The 23,271-nt window shown below is 42.7% G+C and overlaps 1 protein-coding gene across 1 annotated transcript in view; it reads left to right on the top strand.

Moving 5' to 3' along the window:
- GABRR3 (gamma-aminobutyric acid type A receptor subunit rho3) overlaps positions 1-23,271 on the top strand; it is a 58,784-nt gene that overhangs the window by 27,336 nt on the left and 8,177 nt on the right. Inside the window, exons 4-7 of the mRNA XM_059724321.1 lie at positions 8,942-9,009; positions 10,453-10,676; positions 14,546-14,628; positions 16,121-16,261. Coding sequence (XP_059580304.1) covers positions 8,942-9,009; positions 10,453-10,676; positions 14,546-14,628; positions 16,121-16,261 — 516 coding nt within the window. The remainder of the gene's footprint in view (positions 1-8,941; positions 9,010-10,452; positions 10,677-14,545; positions 14,629-16,120; positions 16,262-23,271) is intronic.

The raw sequence follows: 23,271 nt of genomic DNA, 5'->3' as shown, positions 1-23,271 counted from the left end.
ATGCACCTCAGTGCTGTGATTCCTGGTGGAATTGTATCTGCCACATGCTCTAGTGCTATGTCAAAGCATGACATATTCAGCTCAGCGGGATGCATCCACTAAGGGGAGAAAAAAAAATCACAACAAAATGATGGGCTAGGGAGCACGTATTTGAAAAGCAAGTTTTTTTTTTATGTGGAATTGTGTCAAATTCTGTCCTTGGGGACACCAGGTGGGGCTTTTCAGATGTAACAGCTTGGAGCTGGGCTCAGAGATTTTACTAGCTTGGCTCTGCTATGCCCCTTCCTAGAGCAAGCACACACGCTCCTCTTATGTCAGGTCTGGGGATAGGACTCCTGGCTCTGCACTCTGTGCTACCCTGAACCCAGCATAAGGAATTCCTATAGAGAGGAATTCTTCTCTAGGTAGCTTAAATTCACTTTGCACCAGACATGCAGAGTACATGAGGCAGACCAGGGAATTAAACACAGGCTTTCTTGTGCTTGTAAAAAGATATAAAACCAGAAGGCACACATGCTAATTTTGATTACTGGGTACTAAAGCGAGTTTGAAGTGGTGGTAGGGGACTTTTTTGTTTTGACTTGTAAACTGTGCGAATATGTTTGGAGAAATCTTTGGGAAAATAAGTATAGAGGTCAAGAATGTCATTTTAACTATCACTGCCTTGCAGATACTAATATGGCTGTAGCTGGTACTGGCAAAAGTAAATATTGCATTTGCTTACTTTGTTACTTCTTCTTTTCCACTTCTGAAAATGTATCTGTAACTGTGGTGGTGAGTACACCAACTTTAGGCTGAATAGGTCAAACACTGCTGTCACTTACATGGGTGTAATCTCCTATAACCAAAGATATTCCAGATGTGATCAGTTTTAAGCACAAGTAATATATAGCCCTGACTTCTTGCAAAATGTAATTTAAAAATCAATTTGTGTCTTTACTCACTTATTAATAGATTCATTGCAAATGCAATCTATTGCAGGAAAAATGAACAAAAAACAGTAGGCTATTAATATGCTGCTTCTACTTATTGCTACGGAAATGCTAAAATGCCTGTATTTCATTGTAAAATTAGATTAAGTAAGTCAAGCCCATAATGCAGTGTTAGCTCTATTTGTATCCAAGCCCCTTTCATTATAGTCACTGAAAGTTATATTGCACTTATCCCATTACGTTGTTTGCCCTACTGGATTTTTGCCTTTGGTTTGGTTCCACTTCACAGCGTTCTCACAGGTTGAGTCGCAGGTACTCTGCCACAGTCATTGGCAGACACACACAGGCTCTCAGGCTCAGTCTGCTGCAAAAGTAATATTGAAGGAAACCTTTGTTTGGGGCTGGCTGAGTTTTCAATAGTTGCCTCAATCTAAGCATGGCCAAAAGATCTCCCAGATATGGCTTTGGGAGCAAGTTATCAGGAGCTAGGCTAGAGTGGGAATTAACAACACAATAAAGTACTGCACAGTAACTCTCCCAGTAGGGTTTTTTGCTTTGCAATAAATGCAAAGTAGCTCACCTCTCAGGGAAAGTGGGGTAAACTATCTTTGCATTGACCGCTAATTATGAATGTGAACATGGAGTAGGTGATGGACAGTTTCTGTGTCATGATGGACAGTTTCTGTCTCAATATGGACTCAGAACCTGATGCCTTTACCTATCCAGATATCCTCATTGCTTGTCTCTTTCCCAGCTACCATAATCCACCCAGCTTCCCCTCTTTTTCACTTCCATTTTTGGTCTCTGTACAAGAGCCAGGTGCTCTATAGCTCCTGCTGCAGTGCCATGCTTTCCTATGTCTTTTCCTCACTGACTCTACAGCTCATTTTAGATCTGACCTCAATTTTATAAAGGCTTTCTCTTTTTGTAACAAAAATTATCTTTTTAAAGCCTATATAATGAGTAATTCTTTATATTCATTGTGCCTTGGTTTTCCTCACTATATAATACCTCATCTCCCTTACTGAAGATTTTTGAGACCTACAGATTAAAAGAGCTATGTACAGCACTGTCAGGGTGACATGAACACATAAAGAGTCTTAGTGGACGTTTATCTTGGAGTGGAGTAATCTTATAGTTGACCATTTGCACGCTGCACAGGGATTACTTTATTTAGTTGTAGCAAGGCTGAAGTTTGCAACATCTCTGTATGTCATCCAAGGAAGACCACAACAACATTAACATACTTTAAAAATGTTAAAGCTGTAACGTGTATAGTGCTATTTAGCCAGTAGAAAGTGTTGATCTCTGTAGACAGGCGGCTTTAGGTAATTAGATGTAGCCTTTGTTTTGACTTCCTCAAAGAGGAGTTACCATGCCTGGTAGCTGGGTAACTTTCACCCTGAAACTAAACGAAGAGTAATTCACCATGTCTAGGGTAAGCAAGAGTCCAGGGGAAGTCCAAAGTAACACAAGGGTTGTAACAAGACATCTAACACCATTTTTTTCTGTCTGCACCACATCACCCTACTGAAGATCTGAATAAAATATTCTCCCATTGTTGCAAGAGATATCTTCCCACCTGCCTTCGAAGGTGACAGCTTTGGGATCCAAAACAGGAAGCTGTCATTCAATGAGTGTTCCAAGACCTTTGTGCTTCCCTTGTCCATGATTTCTTCCTTTACTCTGATAGTCCTTTAAAATACATCCTGGGCTTTGGCTACTTATGTATTTTGAACAAGCAAGCAAAGATAAGAATCCCTTTGCTGTCAGTCCTTCAGCTTCGTTTGTCCCAGGGAAACGTAACACCGTTCTCAGAACTCTGCTGTCTCTTGTGTTACCTTATGCTTTCGAGCATCTCTTTTTCTTCCAGTGCAGACTCACAGGCCCTTTTAGATTACAGATCTTGCCTCGTTTCTGGGCTTTTGCTAAGGCAACTGGCCTTTTTATATACCTAATTCTTTCCCAGTGTGCGCTCTTACCAAAGCTAGTTTCTGGGACATGTATTCCTGACACTGGGGACAACCTTTAAAAGTGCAATACACCTTGTTACAATTCAGTCCAGTTTGAAGAGGGCTCAGGTGCTAGCCAAGAGTGCCTTGGTGATATCTTGTATTGGACTTTGCTTCTTGCATGTTTCCTGGACCATCACAGCTACCACAACCCTACAATCGTATCCAGACAGGGGCAGTTTGGCAGAATAGGATAGGTCTGACACTACATTCACAAGTAATAGATCTTGTACGTGCATTCAGTAGTAATTTGCCCTTCATTCTTAAATGTTTGGAATATTGTGGAAATTATATTGTATGAGAGCTAAGGAATGAGTTCAATATCAGGCAGGAAAAGAACAAAACCTTTGGCATTCAAGAGCAGATTTTCTTAAATTTTCCACGTATCCTGTGAGGATGAATGTGTAGTACACTGTATGGTAAAAGGGACAACTAATATTCTTTAGAAATCTACAGAAAACCAGTCATTCCTGCCATGGAAAAGGTCACTGAAATGCTACTAAAAGTGCAAAGACCTACATTAAAAAAAAAAAGGTTGTTACATAACTTTGCGATGCAGCTTTTATCTTCTGCTCCAGCCATCTATAAAAATAAACTCAGTGCTCATGACAGAACTATTTGCTTTGTTTAAACCCTTTACATTCATAAAATAAAGAAAAGCAGATCCCATGGAGTAGAAGCAGTTTTGCATGAATGTGTAAATCCATCAGAAAAAACATATATATATGTTGCTGAGGAGTAATTACCATGAAAGTCTGCAGAACTCCCATTGTGAAAATCATTAATCCTCTAAAATAATGACTTGTAGCAATAGCCCAGCAGCCATTGAAGCTGCTCAATTTAATAACAAAATCCTTTCTCCTGTCCTCCAGTTCTGTCAAAAGGGGAAACAAAAAACATAGCTTTCCCTTTGCTACTTTTTTTCAAGTGAATGTGATGTTGGTGCCTGATTGTTTGCCACAGAGATTGAAGTTCTCAGTTCATTAACAGAAGTGTTAATAAACTGAGAACTCTATCTGCTGCACAGAAGAGGAAGGACAACATGCAGAAAGCTCCCAGTTCAGCAAGGTGCTTAAACACATGACTACCTGTAAGCATGTGTTTCGCTGAAGTAACTGGGGCTACACTTGCCCTAAGAGCTAGTCAAAGGCTTATCTTCCTTGCCAGGTTAGGATCAGAGGGAATGAAGATGTCATCATCACTCCCTGTACTTTCTGGATCAGGAATTTGATGTGCTCTAGCTCAGCACCAGGGAGGTGAGCAGGGGTTGGAGAGTTCAAAGATGAGGTGATAATAATGAATGTACAGCTGTGTAGAAAAAAATGCTTGTTTAACATCGACTGTAGCAGCTTTTTCCCAAATACAGAATAGAAACATTTATTGAATTCTTCTGCCTTTTCTGTGTTATTATTGGCAATTCTAGCATTTCCATCCAGTAATGGATTAATTGCATTTTAGAATTCTATTTTTTCCTGATATATTTAGTTATTTAGAGATATCATCCTAAATCTTCCAACCATAGATTCCTCCTTGTGGCCTTTTGCTTATCCTTATCACTTTGATACAATTCCTTGCTTTGACTTATAGTCATCATTACGCACAGCTACATGTGTGTGTTACTGCGGAGTTGACTCATTACCTCTGCAGTAAAGCGTCACCATCTACTCAAGTGGTGCTCCTAGGCCACAGAAAGTTAATTAACTCCACTATAGGCTAGTACTGCCCAACAGACACACTACCCTATGGCAGGGTTATTTACTCCACAGCAACACATGTGGTAGAGAGTGACCAGGTCTGGCTGGTGCATGAGGATGCTACAGTGTGGGTCTGCCTGTTGGCTAGCCCCATACTGTAGCACCGTTGTGCTCCAGCCAGTCCCTCTGCAGCACGTTGAGCCAGGTTGGAGCAGTCCCAGTCTGGCAGGCTGATCCCCCGGACCTCCTGCCAGCTGGAGCTGCGCCACACTGGTTCATTGTGCTGCAGTCCTGGGTGCATGTGTAAAAGCTGCACCCAGGAGCAATAAATTGCAGCTTGAAGTGTGCTGGAGTTTATTCAGGTGCACTAATATCACGTGTAGATGCACCCACTGTCAACTTTCCCTTTATTCTACTTTTTGGTTTTTCAAAGTTATTTTTATACTCCTTTTACTTCCTATATAAGCTAGGTTTTTTGCTTTTTTCCCTCTCAACCACTGTGGTCTCTTTTTCTATGGTGGGATTGTGGATTTTGGGGCACTTAGGAAAATGTTCTTAAATGATTGCCAATTTTCTTTTCTGTTTAAATTATTTGTCCAAGCTGACTTGGCTTATAATTGCTTTCAGCTTTTTGAAATTTGTCCTTTTCATGTGCAAAGTATGACTGGTTGGGACTATTTTGTTTGCACATAACAAATATGATCGAGTCACAATCAGCTGTACCTAATCTACCCTTTCATCAGCCTCTCTGATGTTCTCTAACAGCAGCGGCCAACTGTTTTGGCAGGTGTGCCCCAAATCAGCCCCACACCCACCCCCAGTGCCACTCCAGCCCCTTCCCCTGCCTGATCTGCTTCTCTGCTTTTTGTCTCCTTCCCTATGCTTCCTGCACTGTCTTCTGCTCTGCTTTTTCCCTTCCTGATCTGCTGTGTGCCACACACACAAGTGCCACAGGTTAGCCACCCTTGTTTTATAAGGTCTATACTTGTCCCTGCAATCCTAGAAACTTTCTCCCAACAAAACCACCCACTTGCACTTCACATGCAGGGAGTCTCTTCTAACTACAAATAGAAAAGAGAACACAGCATGTTCATTACAGGTAAGGATTATGATCCACTGCTGTCCATCACATTTTTAAACACAAAACTACACCTATCCCACTCAGAGCAGGGGCAGAATGGAGAGTTTGCCTTGCAAAATACCTAGGTAGTAATTTGATACAATATTTTATTGCTTATAAAATGTCAATAGCACTTAAATTAACATCTATCCATCTTCTGTTGCCTCTCTGCTTACTGCCAACCAGTGCCCCTACTGTCTATTCTGGTCTTATAATAATATTTGAACAAGTTTTCCCAATATGAGTGTAAAGAACCCCAGAGACATGTCTATTGTCTACCATAGTTCTTGCTGTTGTTAGCACCAGCGTAGCTGCACCAGTACTGAAAAACAGTTACTAGATTTCTTAAGAAACAGCTTGCCCTCAACCAGGGTTGTAAGAAGCTAACAGAAAGGTTGAGGACTCAGAAGATCCTTTCTAAACACAGACAATCCGAAATAAGGAAAATCCAGAGAAGGAAACTCAAGCTTAATTTGTGCTTTTAAAACATGAGGTCAAATTCTGCGAAATCACTAGGAAATCACTAAGGTTGCCCCAGTATAATGGAGAGCAGAACTTGTCCCATTGTCTTTATGTTCTGCTCTACCCTGGAATGGGCTATACAAAAAAGATCTGAACATTTCCTGTATTTTAAATACTTTAGTTAAAATGTCATGTTTGCGATTTCCCCCTTCTCAAGAATAAAGATACGATCTTTCTCCTCTAATGGAACTTTTATTCTGCTATCAATTGATAGAGTACTACTTGGAGCTGGGCAAGAAATACTTTTTGACCTGAAAATGAAATGTCATGCTAGTAGCTTTGATTTAAAATTCGCTTCTTTCTTCTACATGGGGGAGGGGGGGATTGTTCAAGAAAATGGAAAGTCCATTTTTTCATTATTTTTTCAAAATCAGATGTTCCCAGTGGAAATGTCCATTGTGATTAAAAAGCCAGTTTTAGTAAGAACAAATTTCAAATGAAAAATGTTGATGTAACTAGATCCCATAGTGGACTGCACAGGAATCATAAGGAAGCTGAGTTACTACATTTATAAGCAGAGAGCACAGCAACATGTGCATAGCCCTGACTATCAGTGCTGTAACTAGGGTAGGGGGTGACTGGGATAGGTGAGCTAGGCACTGACTTGGTTGTGGGGGAAGAGGGGGAACAGCTGCTGCTAGAGGATCTCACTGGCACCATGGCAGCAACCAGAAGTTGCTGCTGCCCCTGAACGTGGCAGTTGCTCCAGGCACCTGGGAACATCATTATACTGTTGCTGACTACATAGTTCCTTGAACATGCATTGGAGGGAAAGATCTCATTTGACTTGAGCCTGCAGTGAGCTGCTGGTGGTTGCTCTGTAAATATATGCAACATGAAAACCAGAGGCACAGTCTTATGATGGAAGGAGAACTGAATGCTGCATTAATTGCAATTAAATAATTTTTTTTTGCAAAAATCTTTTTGGTCTAATAAAAGATATCATCTCTACTATGAGTCCTTATTGCATTAATTATGTTGCTCAGCCACTTTGTCCTTCTTGCCTAATTGGAGGAGCTATACTGGGGAGCATAGCTGAGTGCTTCCTTTGCTTGCTGATGGTTGTGCTGGGATGCTGTGTCCTGAGGCTCACTGTAATGTGCCTTTCTAGAACTTGACAAAAACCAGGCTAGACTCGAAGCTTGTTCATGCTTGGTTCTCCCCAACAAGATGTTAGAATAAGCAGTGTGGTGCTTAAAGGAAATGCAGTAACTTTTGCTCCTATATTAGATAACTACAAAAAAACTACCTTGTTGACTAGTTCTCAGTACTCCCAGCCTTTCAGCTCACTTTTTACTTTGCATTTATATTCACAGAAGATACTTACATGAGCTGTACAGGATCAAGTCCCACTTAAAATATGCAGGTGAAATAAAGGAATTGCACAGCAGTGTTTTAAAATGCTTGAGAACATTTTAAGATTCCTATCGAGACAAATCACACTGTTCCAATATGCTGTACGAGGGCTGCCACTGTAATGACAACAGTATGTAAGAAATATCACTTGGTAACTTGCATAGAAACAGTAAGATCCAAGTGGCAGTGAGAGATGGAGGAAACAAGGAAGCAGTGAACATTTTCTGTTGCTCTTTTAGGTGTCTTCTCTAACTTGGTGGAAGGGGGCTATTTGGCTTTGTTGATGTGAACAAAAGCAAGGAAAAGGAAGAAACATCAAAATAACTGTGCCCCTTTCCTGCTGTTTCATTCTGCCTGCTTTCATTGTTTTATCCTTAATTTATTTTACATTTTTATATAAATGAGATATTCCATTGTTTCTTTAAAATACCGCATAGACCACTTTCAAAGGTTATTATGGACGTTGACTTTGTGCCACCAAAAAATTGTTATGGTGACACAAAGGCTGTGGAAACAGACATCCGTGTCCCTTGTTACACCACAAATGCCCCAAATTTGTGGCCACAATAGAGGTGGTCTGATTTTGTGCCACTATTTTGCAGCCAGTGTCTGCTTTAAGACAGGAGAGCATAGGCAGCCTGAAGCTGCCTGCACCCTACAACTGCCCTGAGCAGGGACCCATGGGGCTTCAAGGACCCAATCCTGAGTGCAGGGACTTGGGGCATGTAGGATCAGGCTCCTGAAGCCCTGGGAGCATCTGTCTGGGTTCCCCTGTTTGGGATTCCCTGGGTATGTCTACAAATGAGGAAACCTTGGTTTCCTTGTTTGCAGAGATGCACACCTAGGGAATTATCTGGGCACCTGTCTCTGCAAATAGGGAAACCCTGGTTTTCCCCACTGGCAGAGAAATTACTCCTATCCAGGAAACAGCAGGAGCCAGATCCCATGGGACAACAGGGCAACATCTGTTTCGCTGATCCATTTCATTTGGTGATGTCTGTTTATATCCTAAAGAAAGCTTTGGAATCATAAGAAAATTGTCTTCTGCTCCACAGACTTTAGGGACATGTTGCAAATTTCAGTGATATCCTATAGACTGCAACGAGTTTGCTTAAAGATATGTACTCTTATAATCAAGTTTCATCATAGTTTCTTTCAGGTATTGATATGGTCTCAGTGGATAGACCCAAGGCAGAATGTGTGTGAGGAGGTAGCAATCTGTAGGGTTTAGAGTTTAAATTAAAATATTGTCTTCTTTTTAAGCACTTGTACTTCTCATCTCATTTTTGTGCTATTATTTTGCAGGCTCACCAATCCCAGTAGGCATTGATGTGCAGATAGAAAGCATTGACAGCATTTCTGAAGTTGACATGGTAAATTTTATGATTATTGTTCCGTTACTAAAACTAATGGAATTCATAATTGTAATGAAAACTCAGGGGTCACCGATGCCTCAAAAACAGCCCTCCAAATTGCTGATCTAGAATGGTATAATTAAAGAAGTAGAGTTTTAAAAGGGTATTTTTTTTTCTCGATATGCAGGAGTAATTCCCACTGAAAGTAATAAGTATTACATGAGATTATGTGCTAGATTGTTCACTTGTGCAGGAGAGAAGGACACAGCATGTAAAGTTCTGATTTTTAAAAAGCTGAGCACTCAGCTATTCCTATTGTTTTTGGTGTGAGCCCTTAGGTGCTCTGTATTCACACAGGTTCCTAGTCATGTTTATCCCCAGGTTATAGCCTATGGTTAAACACATCCATCAAGAAATCTTTAGTGGCCTCTGTGCTAGTTTATAACTGCATTGATTAATACATAATATTGAATACCTTGTGAAACACAATGAAAATTTAAGTGTAGCTACACTACTGTATACAGTAGAACTTATAATGTAGCCAAATTTGGCCAAGTGCTAAAAGGAACAGGAAAAATATATATCCCTGATGCACACAACTCTTTGCCAAATGCCAAATTCCTCAAAACATGGCATGATGAAGCTTTTCAAAGAAAAGATCACAGATCCTAACATTCAGAAACAAGATATTTTTCTCTAGTTCCATCCTTGGAAACAGTTGAATAGGCTTGAGGCAGATACCCAGCATCAAAAATTTCCTCCCAAATGGTTAATTTTTTTTCAAAGTCATAGCTGAAAACAGGTCCTTATAATGGAAAGTAATAGGCAACCTAAATAAAAGGCAGTGCTACTGGTTCTCTCCACAGCACTGGGCAAGAACATACCTTTCATTTATAGTGAATTTCTTTACATGGCACATATGTGTTATGTAGATTTGTTATGCTGGGGTACATCTGGTGTAGTCATAGGCACCTAGCTGAAATCAGATCTTTCCTGGTGTATGCTAGATTTAGGAATTCTGATTTATTGGATGAAAATAATAATGATATATATGCATATAAATAAATCATGGCAAGAGAAAGAGCAGAAAGCTCTGCTGGGTATATCCCTGGAGTCTTCTTGATGTGTCAGTTCTGGGTTTGGAACATACAGAACAGGAGCAGGTGGGCAAGGCTTAATTTCCAGGCCCCAGAGAGCTGTGTAGACATGTCCTCAGTTGCCTGAACTACTAGTGCTAGCTAAGTGGAGCAAACAACAGACATCTCATAGGCAACTGTCATCCACAACACACTCTCTCTCAATGCTCTTGAGGCCTCACTGTGGTTTGAGGATTCTGCTTATGAAGTTCAGAGACATAGCTCAAAGTTGTCTGGCCTGATTACTTTTACTATTTATCATTGCTGTATTCAGAAGCAGGACGATAACACATGCTTTCATCCTTTTAATTTACTTTACACAAAGGATTTCACAATGACTTTATACCTCAGACATTACTGGAAAGATGAGAGGCTTTCATTTCCTAGCACCAAAAACAGAAGCATGACCTTTGATGGAAGACTGATAAAGAAGATCTGGGTACCTGATGTGTTCTTTGTCCACTCCAAGAGATCTTTCATCCATGATACAACTATGGAGAATGTCATGCTCCGGGTATACCCTGATGGCAATGTACTCTTCAGCCTACGGTAAGAACAATGTTGCCTTATAAGTATCAGTAGCAAGATATGACATGAATAATTTTGCCTGCCTTGGCTGGTCAAGCTCAGAAGTCACTGTACTACCTAGTGAGAAAGAATCTGGTATCTTTGCCATTAAACATTAAGTCTTCCCAATAAGGTTTGTTTTTAGCTTATTCCAGGGCTGTCCAATTGGCAGCCCACAGGTTGCTTGTGCCACCTAAGGGGTTAAACTGTGCCCCCTTCCTCTCCCCCCCAGGTCTCCCCCCCCCCCCAGGCTCCCCTGGCCCCTGCTCCCCTTATCACTCCAGCTGCTGCTGCAGCCAGGGCCCTTGGCTCACCCTCTCTTCTCTGGTTTTCCCTAGAGGGTAGTTTAGGGCAGAGCAGGGCAGGGTAGGTGGCATGGCTCAGCACACCCTGCCGTGCCAGGGGAACCTGTGGCATAGTGCAGGAGGGAGCCTGCAGCCAAGGAGGTGTGCATGGGGAGGAGCAGGGATGCATTGCAGTGGGGGTGGGGGAGCTGCCACCCATGTGTTGTTGGGGTATCTTGCTGCCAGGGAGATGAGGGGGCCTAGAGCCCCTGCCAGTGTGGTCCATGCAGTGTGTGACCCTTGGCTGCTAAAAGGTTGGATAGCCCGAGTTTATTCAGTAAGTTGAGATTGCTACTTTGTTCATAAAGATGGCAGCTGAGGGCTGGTCCTGTATTTTTAAATACAGGAAAAGTGGATCTTAATATCATCCTCAAATTTCTGAAAATATTAATCTCTGCTTTCACTGAAGGGCCTTTAGGAATTTGTGCCGACTTGTACATTCGTACCTACAGCTGATCCTGTGTCAGCTAACATGATTTTTCAAGTACAGGCAGTCCTCAACTTACAACTTTTTGAGTTACAATGTTTTACACTGACAACATTTATAAATTGACACCCTGTTTCAACTTTAAAACGCTTAATCCAATGAGACGCCACGCCAGCAAACAAGTTTGCTACATCGCTCAACTGCCTGGAGATCATCTGTCCAAACTTCCTTGGACACTTTCTTTAAGAAAGTGGACAAGACTCCAGAAAAACCTGCAGCCAAGACTCCTGAGAAGACTCCAGCCAAGAACCCTTCAAAAAGTTCAACCAAGAGCCCTTCAAAAAGTCCAGCAAAGTCACCTCAAAGAAGTCCTTCCTAATCAATGATTGCTATTTACAATATAAATATGTTAATGTAGCTATATTACTCATCTATAATTGATCAAGTATAAAATTCTGGGGTATTTTTGGTGAAAATAGGGCATCAGGCTTTGGTTCACTAACCAATCCCCCATTTATAACATTGTTTCTTATGAGAAAATTGGTTCCGAGTTACAACGTTTCGACTTAAGACACAGTTTTGAGGAACCAATTGTGTCATAAGTCCGAGGACTGCCTGTAATTTAAATTCAGAATCTATCAGGATCATCGAATCGTAGGAAAGTGGAGCTGGAAGGAACCTCACAAGGTCATTTAGTCCAGCCCCTTGCTCAAGCCAGGGTCATTCCTAACTAAACAACCCCAGCCAAGTATCTTAGCTGCTCCTGAAAATATCCAAGGATGAAGATTCCCCAGCTTCTCTAGGCAGCCTGTTCCAATGTTTGATCATCTTCATAATGAGAAAGTTCTTCCTAATCTCCAACATAAATTTCCCCTACTACTTTATTCCTACTCCTGTCTCATCGGACCAAAAACATAATCAATCTCCATTCTCTTTATAACCACCCTTCAGGTATTTGAGGACTGTTAGCAAATCCCCCCTTTGTATTCTCCTCTCCAGACTAACGTCCTTTTCTCCAGAATGGCTTGTTACTGAAGCTTGTTAATATTAGTGGCATAAGTATTAATGGATGCAAACAAATCCAGCCTTGACACTACAGTCAATACACTTTTCTGTTATTTTATGTATCAGTTTGTTGTGTGGTGGTTGAAATATTTATAACTTTTTCTTTTTTCTTAATTTCACATGTAAATACAGAAACATCAAGGACTGCAAGAAAAGCTACTGTTGGAAAACTGTTACTTTTAATGTCAGCCAGTGGTCAATGGTTTTTATTAATACTTCAATGCTCATTGTGTCTTTTTGTTCACTAAGTCCAATAAAATTACAAATTGTTGACAAACAGCAAAAATCTTTTCTCATATCTGCATGAAAGATATTAGCACTGATATTTTCCCTCAAAGGCACTGCCACTAATATCTATGGGAGCTACACATGTATGGGTAGGTGGAGCTGATAACCTACTGACCAGCATGATGAAAATGACTTGGGTGGTGTTTTAAACAAGAGCAGAAACATTAAGCAAGTACTTGCCCTTGCCATCTGCAGTGCATCGTTTATTTTCATATTGAGGGGACTTATGCACAGATGATGTGGCAAAGATTATTTAAAAGAACAACATTTTCCCTAGTGCAGAAGTCCAGCCTGAAGTCGTGAGCTATATAATTCCTATTGACCTAGGACTTAAATGGCACATAGGCTTTGTGCTGGCTTTTTTGATTTCAGTGCAATGTAAGCTTCAGCTTTTCATGTGACATAGATCAGAGGAAATGTTCTTTGGTTTAGATGAGGTTTAGAATGACTAAGACCATGCAGTGGGCCAGAAGCCTGAGTTATTTCAGTATCTGTGTTCTTAAAGAATCAAATGATCATAAAAAACCTCCTTTGATATTGCTAGATTTACATTCAAAGGATACTGTTTTATCCATGTCCAGACTATTTGTGGAAAATCTGCATATTCCCCATTTTTGTGTTCATAATACCCAGCATTAAATATTGCATTTCATTTATTTTTAAATTAGCTAACCTGGTCTTCATTCTATAAACCAACATACAGCTGCTGGTCATTGAATCTTCTGCAGCTACATAAGCTGAAACCCACAGAAGTGTAAATTTTAAAGACGTCAGCTTCAGAACATCATTTCAGTCAGTTAAAATCCTACACTTTTAAACACTCACAATACAATCATCAGCCATGAGTCACTGAAATTCAATTATAACCACAACAAGATTTACTTTGAGTTTGACTCAGAATAAAAATTCATTGGAGATTCCATGCAAAATGTCAAATCTAAGATAAACTCATTACAGCACAGGGAAATGTAGCACTAACTAAAACTATAGCCTGTATTTAACTTTGAACTGCTGCCTCTAACCTTTTATTTTATTTATTGGATAAAATGTTAGAGACACTTATCGTCCACATATTCATGGAAAACCAGATGGAATGACAGAATTAACATCCTTACTTGGTTTCTCCTGCAACCTAGGGCTCAGATGTTAAACACGCCAGCAATTTTTATATGTAAAATACCAAGTGTGTTTGTGAGAGGGACAGTGTTAAAAATGTTATCTTTTTATGGAATTATGTTTTCTAGTCTTACTGTGAAAATAGTTTTTGGAGTATGCTGTGCTACATTGCTGTCTGTTTGGGTCTGCCCATGAGAAGATTAGAAAAAGAAGCACCAAGAATTGTAAATTTCCCCTGTTGGTCTTGATAAGATGTAAATTTGAAAGCACAACCAGTCGTGAAAAGCCTTAAAGTGAGAGCAAGCACCTTGAACCTCAGATAGGAGGGAGCAGGAATCTGGCCAGCAGGGTGATTAAAAATTGAAGACAAGTAAAAAGTTAGAAAATATTGTTTTGGTTTTTATATAAACCATTTTCCTACCAGTTTGGATTTACCTTTTAAACAAAAAGGTAATTTCAGGATCACACAAAATGACAAAGAACAAAATCCTTAGAAGGGCCAGGATTCTACCCAACTGACTTGAGATTTCACAGTAAGATGCTGCTAAGTCACCAATTCTTTTTAGGCATTATAAACATTGTCATTATTTTTTTTCTTGTCCCTTTTATAGGATAACAGTTTCTGCCATGTGTTTCATGGATTTCAGTAGGTTTCCTCTGGACACACAGAATTGTTCTCTAGAACTGGAAAGCTGTAAGTTTGACTCTAGCATGGCAACATGTACTTTCTATATGTGTTCCTATCCACGGTCCAGTTTGTCCATAGTAGTTCCCCCTCAGGAGACACTCTGGGCATGTCTACACATGTGCATTTACTGCGTAGTAACCAGAATTACTGTGCAGTACAGGTGCACATCTACATGTGCACGCCCTTACCATGCAGTAAATATGGCGACTTATGCTGACTTGAGCGAATAGTCATTGCTCAGTAATGCATGTGTAAATGCCTACTGCACAGTAACACTGTGTGTGTGGACTGACTTAGCATTAACTTTAGTCCCAAGCCAGTCCACACACAGCATTAATGTGCTTTCACACCTGCATGTGGAGACACTGGCCTATTCCTACTTACTGTGCAGTAATTTACAGTACAGTAAATTTAAGATAGCATAAATGCACATGTAGACAGTAAAGTCCCCTGTTTCATTGGCTTTGAAGATGAGCCTTTTAGTCTTACGAGGAAACACTGCCCCCCTCCTTCCCCAGGCATTTTCCAGAACAACCCCAAGAGCTCTGCATGTATTTTGGAAGGCTAAAAGGAAGAATGTTCTTTCCTACTCCACAGTTATGGAGAATCCTTTATGGAAAGATAGAGAATTGGGTCAAAACTGACCATTTTTGGAAACATTTTAGCTTAGTTGGCAACATTCAGCAGAAATAATGTTTTGCTGGACTTTTCCCCCACCATTTCTAATTAGCAGCTACAAGCTGCTGTCTCAGGGTGTGTGTAGATGAAACAGGGGCCCTAAACTGAAACAGTGGATTTTTTAACACACTGCTTCAATTTAGGGCCAAGTAAACCCCCATGTCATGCACACACCTGTGCACTTACCTGTCTCTCTGGTGGCAGGGAGGGGAGGGTGGGCTGCTGGTGGGTGGAGCAGTCCCTGGGCTGGGGGGTAGGGCTGGTGCTTCCCTCCATGGCAGCAGTGGCTCCTTCCCAGGTAGTACCTGCCCGCAGGCACCTGGCATGGGCAGTACCAGGGGGCACCACAGCCGTGAAGGGAAGCACCAGGCCCACGCACAGCTCAGGTAAGCAGGCAGGCTCCAGGGGGAAAAAAAAAATGATCAGGTTCACCACTTTTTTTTTTCCTTAGGTGGAGCCTGCCTTCCCAGGCTGCTGCAGAAGGACTGCAGGGCCAGCCTGCAAGGCTTCTTGCAGAGCACCTGAGCTCTATGGAGCCCGGTGCTTCACGCTGCGGCTGTAGGGCACCAAACTAAAACTCGTTGGAGGAGTTTTAGTTTGCTATGCCCCAAGTCATATAAGGCGCGTTATGCCACTGAATTTGCTACAGTGGCTGGAATTACTGCACAATATGCTGCTGATGAGTGCAAACACCAACACCATTAAAGCGGTGCAAAATAATTTAATCCAATTTAAAGTGCTGGGCACACATCCCCCTCAAGGAAAGCCATGACAGCCTTGTCTTGGCAGAGCTGGTAATTTAGTTTTTATTCTCTTGTAGATGCTTACAATGAAGATGACCTGATGCTGTACTGGAAACATGGGAATGAGTCATTAAGCACAGATGAACACATCTCCCTTTCCCAGTTCTTCATTGAAGAGTTCAGTGCTTCTAGTGGACTAGCTTTCTACAGCAGTACTGGTATAGTAAGCTTGGTGGCATTAGAAGATAAACACATAGGTCCACCACATGCAGACACACATTTTCTGTTTTATTTGACTGTTAATAAATTATGATGATGATCATCACCATCACCATTAAAACACTTAGAATTAAACAGATGCAGAACTGTTCACTCACAATGGATTTGTTATCTATACTCTGGCCTCTGGTTCTTTTGGATTATATTACCATATTTACCCAAATCCAAGATTACATCAAGCTGAAGACACCCCCTCATTAATTAGATTCTATACATGGAAAATTATAAATATGTTATAATTTAATTATAAATGTGTTCTAATTTTCTATGTATAGGAACTAAATACTGGGGGACCATCTTAAATTTGTCCTCAACCAATGGGGGTGGGGAGGGGAGGGCAGGCATCCTGAACCTTGCACCTTGCTCCCCTACCATTCCCTCCCCAGACCTGCACCCTGCTACCTGTCCCTCCTACTTGTCCTCCCACCTGTCCTTGCTGCTTGTCCCCCATCTATCTGCTTGTCCTGCATCCCTCCCTGCCACTTGCGCCCCTGTTAATCCTTTCATAGATTCATAGATTCATAGACGTTAGGGTTGGAAGGGACCTCAATAGATCATCGATCCTGCATAGGCAGGAAAGAGTGCTGGGTCTAGATGACCCCAGCTAGATGCATATCTAACCTCCTCTTGAAGACCCCCAGGGTAGGAGAGAGCACCACCTCCCTTGGGACCCCGTTCCAGACCTTGGCCACTCGAACTGTGAAGAAGTTCTTCCTAATGTCCAGTCTAAATCTGCTCTCTGCTAGCTTGTGGCCATTATTTCTTGTAACCCCCGGGGGCGCCTTGGTGAATAAAAGCTCACCAATTCCCTTCTGTGCCCCCGTGATGAACTTATAGGCAGCCACAAAGTCGCCTCTCAACCTGCTCTTGCAGAGGCTGAAAAGGTTCAGTTTCTCTAGTCTCTCCTCGTAGGGCTTGGTCTGCAAGCCCTTGACCATATGAGTGGCCCTTCTCTGGACCCTCTCCAGGTTATCCGCATCCCTCTTGAAGTGCGGTGCCCAGAATTGCACGCAGTACTCCAACTGCGGTCTGACCAGCGCCTGATAGAGGGGAAGTATCACCTCCTTGGACCGATTCGTCATGCATCTGCTGATGCACGATAAAGTGCCATTAGCTTTTCTGATGGCTTTGTCACACTGCCGACTCAAGTTCATCTTGGAGTCCACTAGGACTCCAAGATCCCTTTCCACTTCCGTGCCACCCAGCAGGTCATTCCCTAGGCAGTAGGTGTGCTGGACATTTTTCCTCCCTAGGTGCAGCACTTTGCATTTCTCCTTGTTGAACTGCATCCTGTTGTTTTCTGCCCACTTGTCCAACCTGTCCAGGTCTGCTTGTAGCTGTTCCCTGCCCTCCAGCGTGTCCACTTCTCCCCATAGCTTTGTGTCATCCACAAACTTGGACAGAGTACACTTCACTCCCTTGTCCAAGTCGCTGAAGAAGATATTGAAGAGTATCGGTCCAAGGACCGAGCCCTGCGGGACCCCACTGCCCACACCCTTCCAGGTCAAAACCGACCCATCCACCACGACTCTCTGGGTGCGACCCTCTAGCCAATTCGCTACCCACCGGACTGTGTAGTCATCCAAGTCACAGCCTCTTAACTTGTTCACCAGTATGGGGTGGGATACCGTATCGAAGGCCTTCCTGAAGTCTAAGTATACGACATCCACCCCTCCTCCTGTGTCCAGGTGTTTCGTAACCTGGTCATAAAAAGAGACTAGATTAGTCAGGCACGATCTGCCTACTACGAACCCGTGCTGGTTTCCCCTCAGCATAATTTGTCCTGTTGGGCTCTCGCATATGTGAGCCTTGATAATTTTTTCAAAGACTTTGCCTAGGATGGAGGTGAGACTGACTGGCCTATAGTTGCCTGGGTCCTCCTTCCTCCCCTTCTTGAAAATGGGGACCACATTGGCCCTTTTCCAGACCTCCGGGACTTGGCCTGTGCGCCACGAGTGTTCAAATATTCCAGCCAGTGGCTGTGCTATGTTGTCGGCCAGTGCCTTCAGTACCCTTGGATGGAGCTCATCCGGGCCTGCCGACTTAAAGGCATCCAGTTCTTCCAAGTGACTCTGCACCATCTCAAAGTCTACACATGGGTTTCTGCTGCCCCATTCCTTGCATGATCCCCCATGTGTACTGTTCACGGATCATGAGTGCAGGATGCTGTCCCTCCCATTGATGTGCTGCTGCTACATCCCCTAACCCATGTTCCTGCCCCATGCCCTGACCCATGCTTCTGCTTGGCAGCAGTACATATCAGGGGATTCAGCAGCAGTATGGGTTAGAGAATAGGACAGAAGCTTGTTGGGGGATGGGGAGGCAGCCTGGGTCAGGGGATGCAGCAGCCCTGCAAGTACAGGGGATGGGATAGAAGTGCAGGTCGCTCATCCCAAGCTGCTGCTCCATTCCCCATCCAATCCCAACCTAATCCCCACTCTGCGTTGCCGCCCCAACTTCTACCTGATCACTCATCCAATCTCTGACCTGTGTTGCTTCCCTATCCCCCACTAGATTCCAACCCAATCCCCCACAGGTGCTGCCTGATCCCCTGCCTATCCCTGACTCAGGCTGACACTAGCCCTGGCCTCTCACGTGCACTCGCTGGATTTCTGCTGACTCTGCAGTTCTAAGCAGCAGTGGCGGCAGCAGCCTGGGCAGCTCCAGCTCTGGCCCTGGGCTGATATTGAGGCCAGAACAAAGACAGAGCTCTGGTACTCATCTCCCAAACTAGGCTTGTTTTTCTCCCTGTTGACAGAGGAGAAAAAAAATGTCATTTCATAGATATTTCATAGATATTAGGGCTGGAAGGGACCTCGGAAGATCATCGAGTCCAGCCCCCTGCCCAAAGGGCAGGAAGTCAGCTGGGGCCATAGGATCCCAGCAAGATAAGCATCCAGTTTCATCTTGAAGGTGTTCAATGAAGGCGCTTGAACCACCTCCAGTGGCAGGCTGTTCCAGACCTTGGGGGCTCGGACAGTAAAGAAATTCTTCCTTATGTCCAGCCTGAAACGATCTTGTAGTAGTTTGTGACCATTCAACCTCGTCATCCCTTGGGGCGCTGTGGTGAACAAACGTTCCCCCAGATACTGGTGGTCACCCCTGATAAACTTGTAGGTGGCCATCAGATCACCCCTGAGCCTACGCTTTTCCAGGCTAAAGAGCCCCAGGGCTCTCAGCCTGTCATCGTAGGGTCTGCTTCCCTGACCTCTGATCATGCGCGTGGCTCTTCTCTGGACTCTCTCAAGCTTCTCCACATCCTTTTTGAATTGTGGAGCCCAAAACTGGACGCAGTACTCCAGCTGTGGCCTCACCAAGGCCGAGTACAGGGGGAGAATGACGTCCCAGGATTTGCTTGAGAAGCATCTATGGATGCAAGCCAGCGTTTTGGTCGCTTTACTAGCCGCAGCATCGCATTGCAGGCTCATGTTCATCTTGTGGTCAATGATGACCCCCAAGTCTCTTTCTTCCATAGTGCTAGCCAACATAGCACTGCCGAGCCTATAAGGATGCTGTGGGGTTTTTTTCCCCAAGGTGGAGAACCTTGCATTTATCGGCATTGAACACCGTCAGATTCTCATCCGCACACTTGCTGAGCCTGTCCAGGTCAGCCTGGATCACCCGCCTGTCTTCTGGTGTGGATGCTTTGCCCCAAAGTTTGGTGTCATCGGCGAACTTGGCCAGTCCGCTTCTGACTCCAGTGTCCACATCATTAATGAAGATGTTGAACAGTATGGGTCCAAGGACAGAGCCTTGGGGGACCCCACTGGTCACAGGACACCACGATGAGTGACTTCCATCAATTACTACCCTCTGGGTCCGACCCCGGAGCCAATTTTCCAGCCAGTGGATCGTGGAGGACCCAAGGCGACAATTGGCCAGTTTCTCCAAGAGGCGATCATGGGAAACCAGAGCGAAGGGTTTTTTGAAGTCAAGATATATGACATCAATCTCTTCTCCCTTGTCCAGGTGATAGGTCACCTGGTCGTAGAAGGAAATGAGATTGGTCAAGCAAGACCTACCCGCAACAAACCCGTGCTGGCTATCCCTTAAGATGTTGACGTTGGCCAGTCCATTAAGGATGGCCTCTTTAATAAACTTTTCTAAGATCTTCGCTGGGATAGAAGTCAGGCTGATGGGCCTATAGTCATCTTGGATTTAAGTGTGTGTGTGTAACAATCTCCTGCTGTAACACAGTGGGACCATGTAATCTTCAAACTCCTGATATGAAAAAGCTAGGAGCCTAAAAAAGAGTAGAGTACGTGATCTTGCCAGTTTTTGCAATATGTGGTGCTTTTTGTAAAGCTTTTGCAGTTCTGTGATTACCTGAAAGTCTCAGCTTTTGCTTTTAAGAAAAAATATGCTACCTCTGGTTGTGGAACAGAAATTTGAAAATGAAGCATAAACAAAAAAAGTAAGTGTAAAGAACTTCAAATGTAGTATTTTCTAAGATCCCTTAACTTTTTGAGGCATGTCTCATGATTTTGAACAACCTGGGATTGGTTGCATAATGAAAACGAACCAGTGATCAGTGTGCACATCACAGCTGAGCACATGCTAATTTAACGGTTCAACAAATTTTCCGTGTTTATACAAAAAGTTTCAGAGAACGCATTATAGTGCATTTGAGTGAGCGCATCTATATGCAATGTTTACTGTAGAGCTGCCTAATTTGTTCCTCAGTAAACATCTCTGTGTCTACATGTGTGCCCCTATTAGGCACATGAAACATGTACTAGCCTGCTCCAGAGTTTATTTGTTGTGTAGCAGTGCACCTGCAGACACTGCCTGCCTGGCTGGGGCTCAAGGGTACTCCAGTGCGGGGGGTTGCTTGCTAGCTAGTCTTGCACTGAAGCTCCCTTGTGTCCCAGCCAGTCCCTCTGAAGCATGTGGGGGCCAGTCAGAGCAGCCCTGGGCTGGCAGACTAACCCCTAGGACCCCCTGCCAGGAGGGACTGCTCCAACCAGGCTCCATGGTCAAGGCATTAATAAACTCTGCAGCTTATTGCTCCTGAGTTAATTGCTCCAGGGTGCACATTCAACCAGTGCTCCCAGGAACAAAAAAAACTCTGGAGCATGTACATTATTGGATATGTAGACATGCCCAGTAAGTTATAGTCATGAATTCATGCAAGGCTGTTTCTTCAATTCTCTGCATAGTGTATGCACAATCCTAAATAATGAAACACTTTGATATCTAAATGCACTCTAAAAGTACTTTTAACTGGTTAAAATGGCTTGCCTGTGCTGTTGTATGAATCAGTTCATTTCAGTGAAGAAAATGCTTCTCAGTTATCAGGACTAAATAGTGAAGTAGACATGATTTCATATAATATGGTGAAGTGCACAAATCTTTTTAAAAATTCTGTGAGGCATGCAGAGAAAGATGCACACAGGTTTATTGACATTGCTTTATTTATGGGACAACTGATTTTCACGATCTAGATAAAATTAATTACAATTTGCAATATTTGTTCTGTAGTGGCTGATATAGCAATATTAGTAAAGGGTGCAAGGATTATGATGCAACTCAGCTAAACCTGGAAGAATTTACAGTTTGGGCTGATTCTTCCTTTTTACCTTGTGCTGTTGAGAAACAGTGACAAAATTGTATAATGTAAAGATAAAATGTAATACGTAGAGAAAATCTCTAGTCAGAAAGGTGACTGTGTGAATACATCAGTGAGGATCTCTCTATTTATTGTGCACCACTGTTGGCCACATCAGATATGCTTATTTTACAAGGAGGGTGATGGGAAGTACCTGCCAGTACCATATGGTGAGGTGAGGCTTGAGGAATCAAATAGGTTTCCTTCTTACCTCATTCATTCTCATCAATAATAAAACTTTTGCAGAACAAACAAGGTTTTGAGTGGTATGCATGTAAACTCACTGACTTTATATCAGGTCCTCACTGCCACCTGTGCAATCCCAGAGCCTGGCGTGAGCTTGAAAAGGTGTCACAGATAGGAATATAACAAGAAGCTAGTTAATGATATGCTGGCTCAGCAGGGTAGATCAGTAAAAAGCAAAATAGATGTTTTTGTCATTGAATTCACCATGAGTGGATCTAGGATTCTGAAAGGGGGGTGTAGATGGTGTGATGAATCAACACAACACACATTTTTCTCCAGTTAACAAGAAACTAGAAAATGCACTAATATGCTAAGGATCCAGCACTATATTATTTGGTTTAAATCAAAATGAAACTAAATACAAATTTATTGGAATGTGCACTAATTTCCTAGATTATATATTAAGTTAAAGAAACACAGCAAACCAGGCAAAATAGTAAAAAATATTGTTTTTTAGTCCTGTTGTTATTATAGTTAAATGTACATGCCTTATTCAGATTTGTAATACAAAATTTAGCCTTCTTGAGCATCTTAACATTGTATCCAACACTTCACTGTTACTCATTTCCACACCTGGGTTACTGTTCACCTGAATTAAAATTACCACACCTGAGTTAAGGTTTTTAGCTATAAACAGTCTGTGGGCCTATGAAATAGAAGGGAGATATTACCAAGAATGGTTAACAGACAGCAAAATTGTAGGAGAAAGGATAGCTTGATTAATGGTACATCAAGACCTTCAAAAAGGAGGGTGGGTTGTTATTATCTGTGGAGTGAAGACAGGCTAGCAGAAATCAGGTAGTCAATTGACTGTGAAGTCAATTGACCCCCTCAGCACTGTCCTGGTAGAAATGCTGCTGTCACTATCAGGCAGTTGGGTGGAACAGGAATCCAAGAGGAGTGCAACTGTACCACTGCAGCTTGCCCTGGATCTGTCCCTGGAAATCACTGACATATGGCTGAATAAATGCAGAGAGCAAATCTGATGAGTAAAATGGGGCCGTTTTTATGTAATCACTTCTCAGGACAGAACATTACTTTAGCTTGGAGCTTCCTAGCTTGTGCTGAGTTTTATTATAGCCAGGAGGCTGTATT

This window comes from Alligator mississippiensis, chromosome 1 (assembly GCF_030867095.1).
Source record: "Alligator mississippiensis isolate rAllMis1 chromosome 1, rAllMis1, whole genome shotgun sequence".
Taxonomy (NCBI): Eukaryota; Metazoa; Chordata; order Crocodylia; family Alligatoridae; genus Alligator; species Alligator mississippiensis.
Note: the sequence above shows the minus strand (reverse complement) of the source record. Positions and strands in the feature narration are given on the sequence as shown.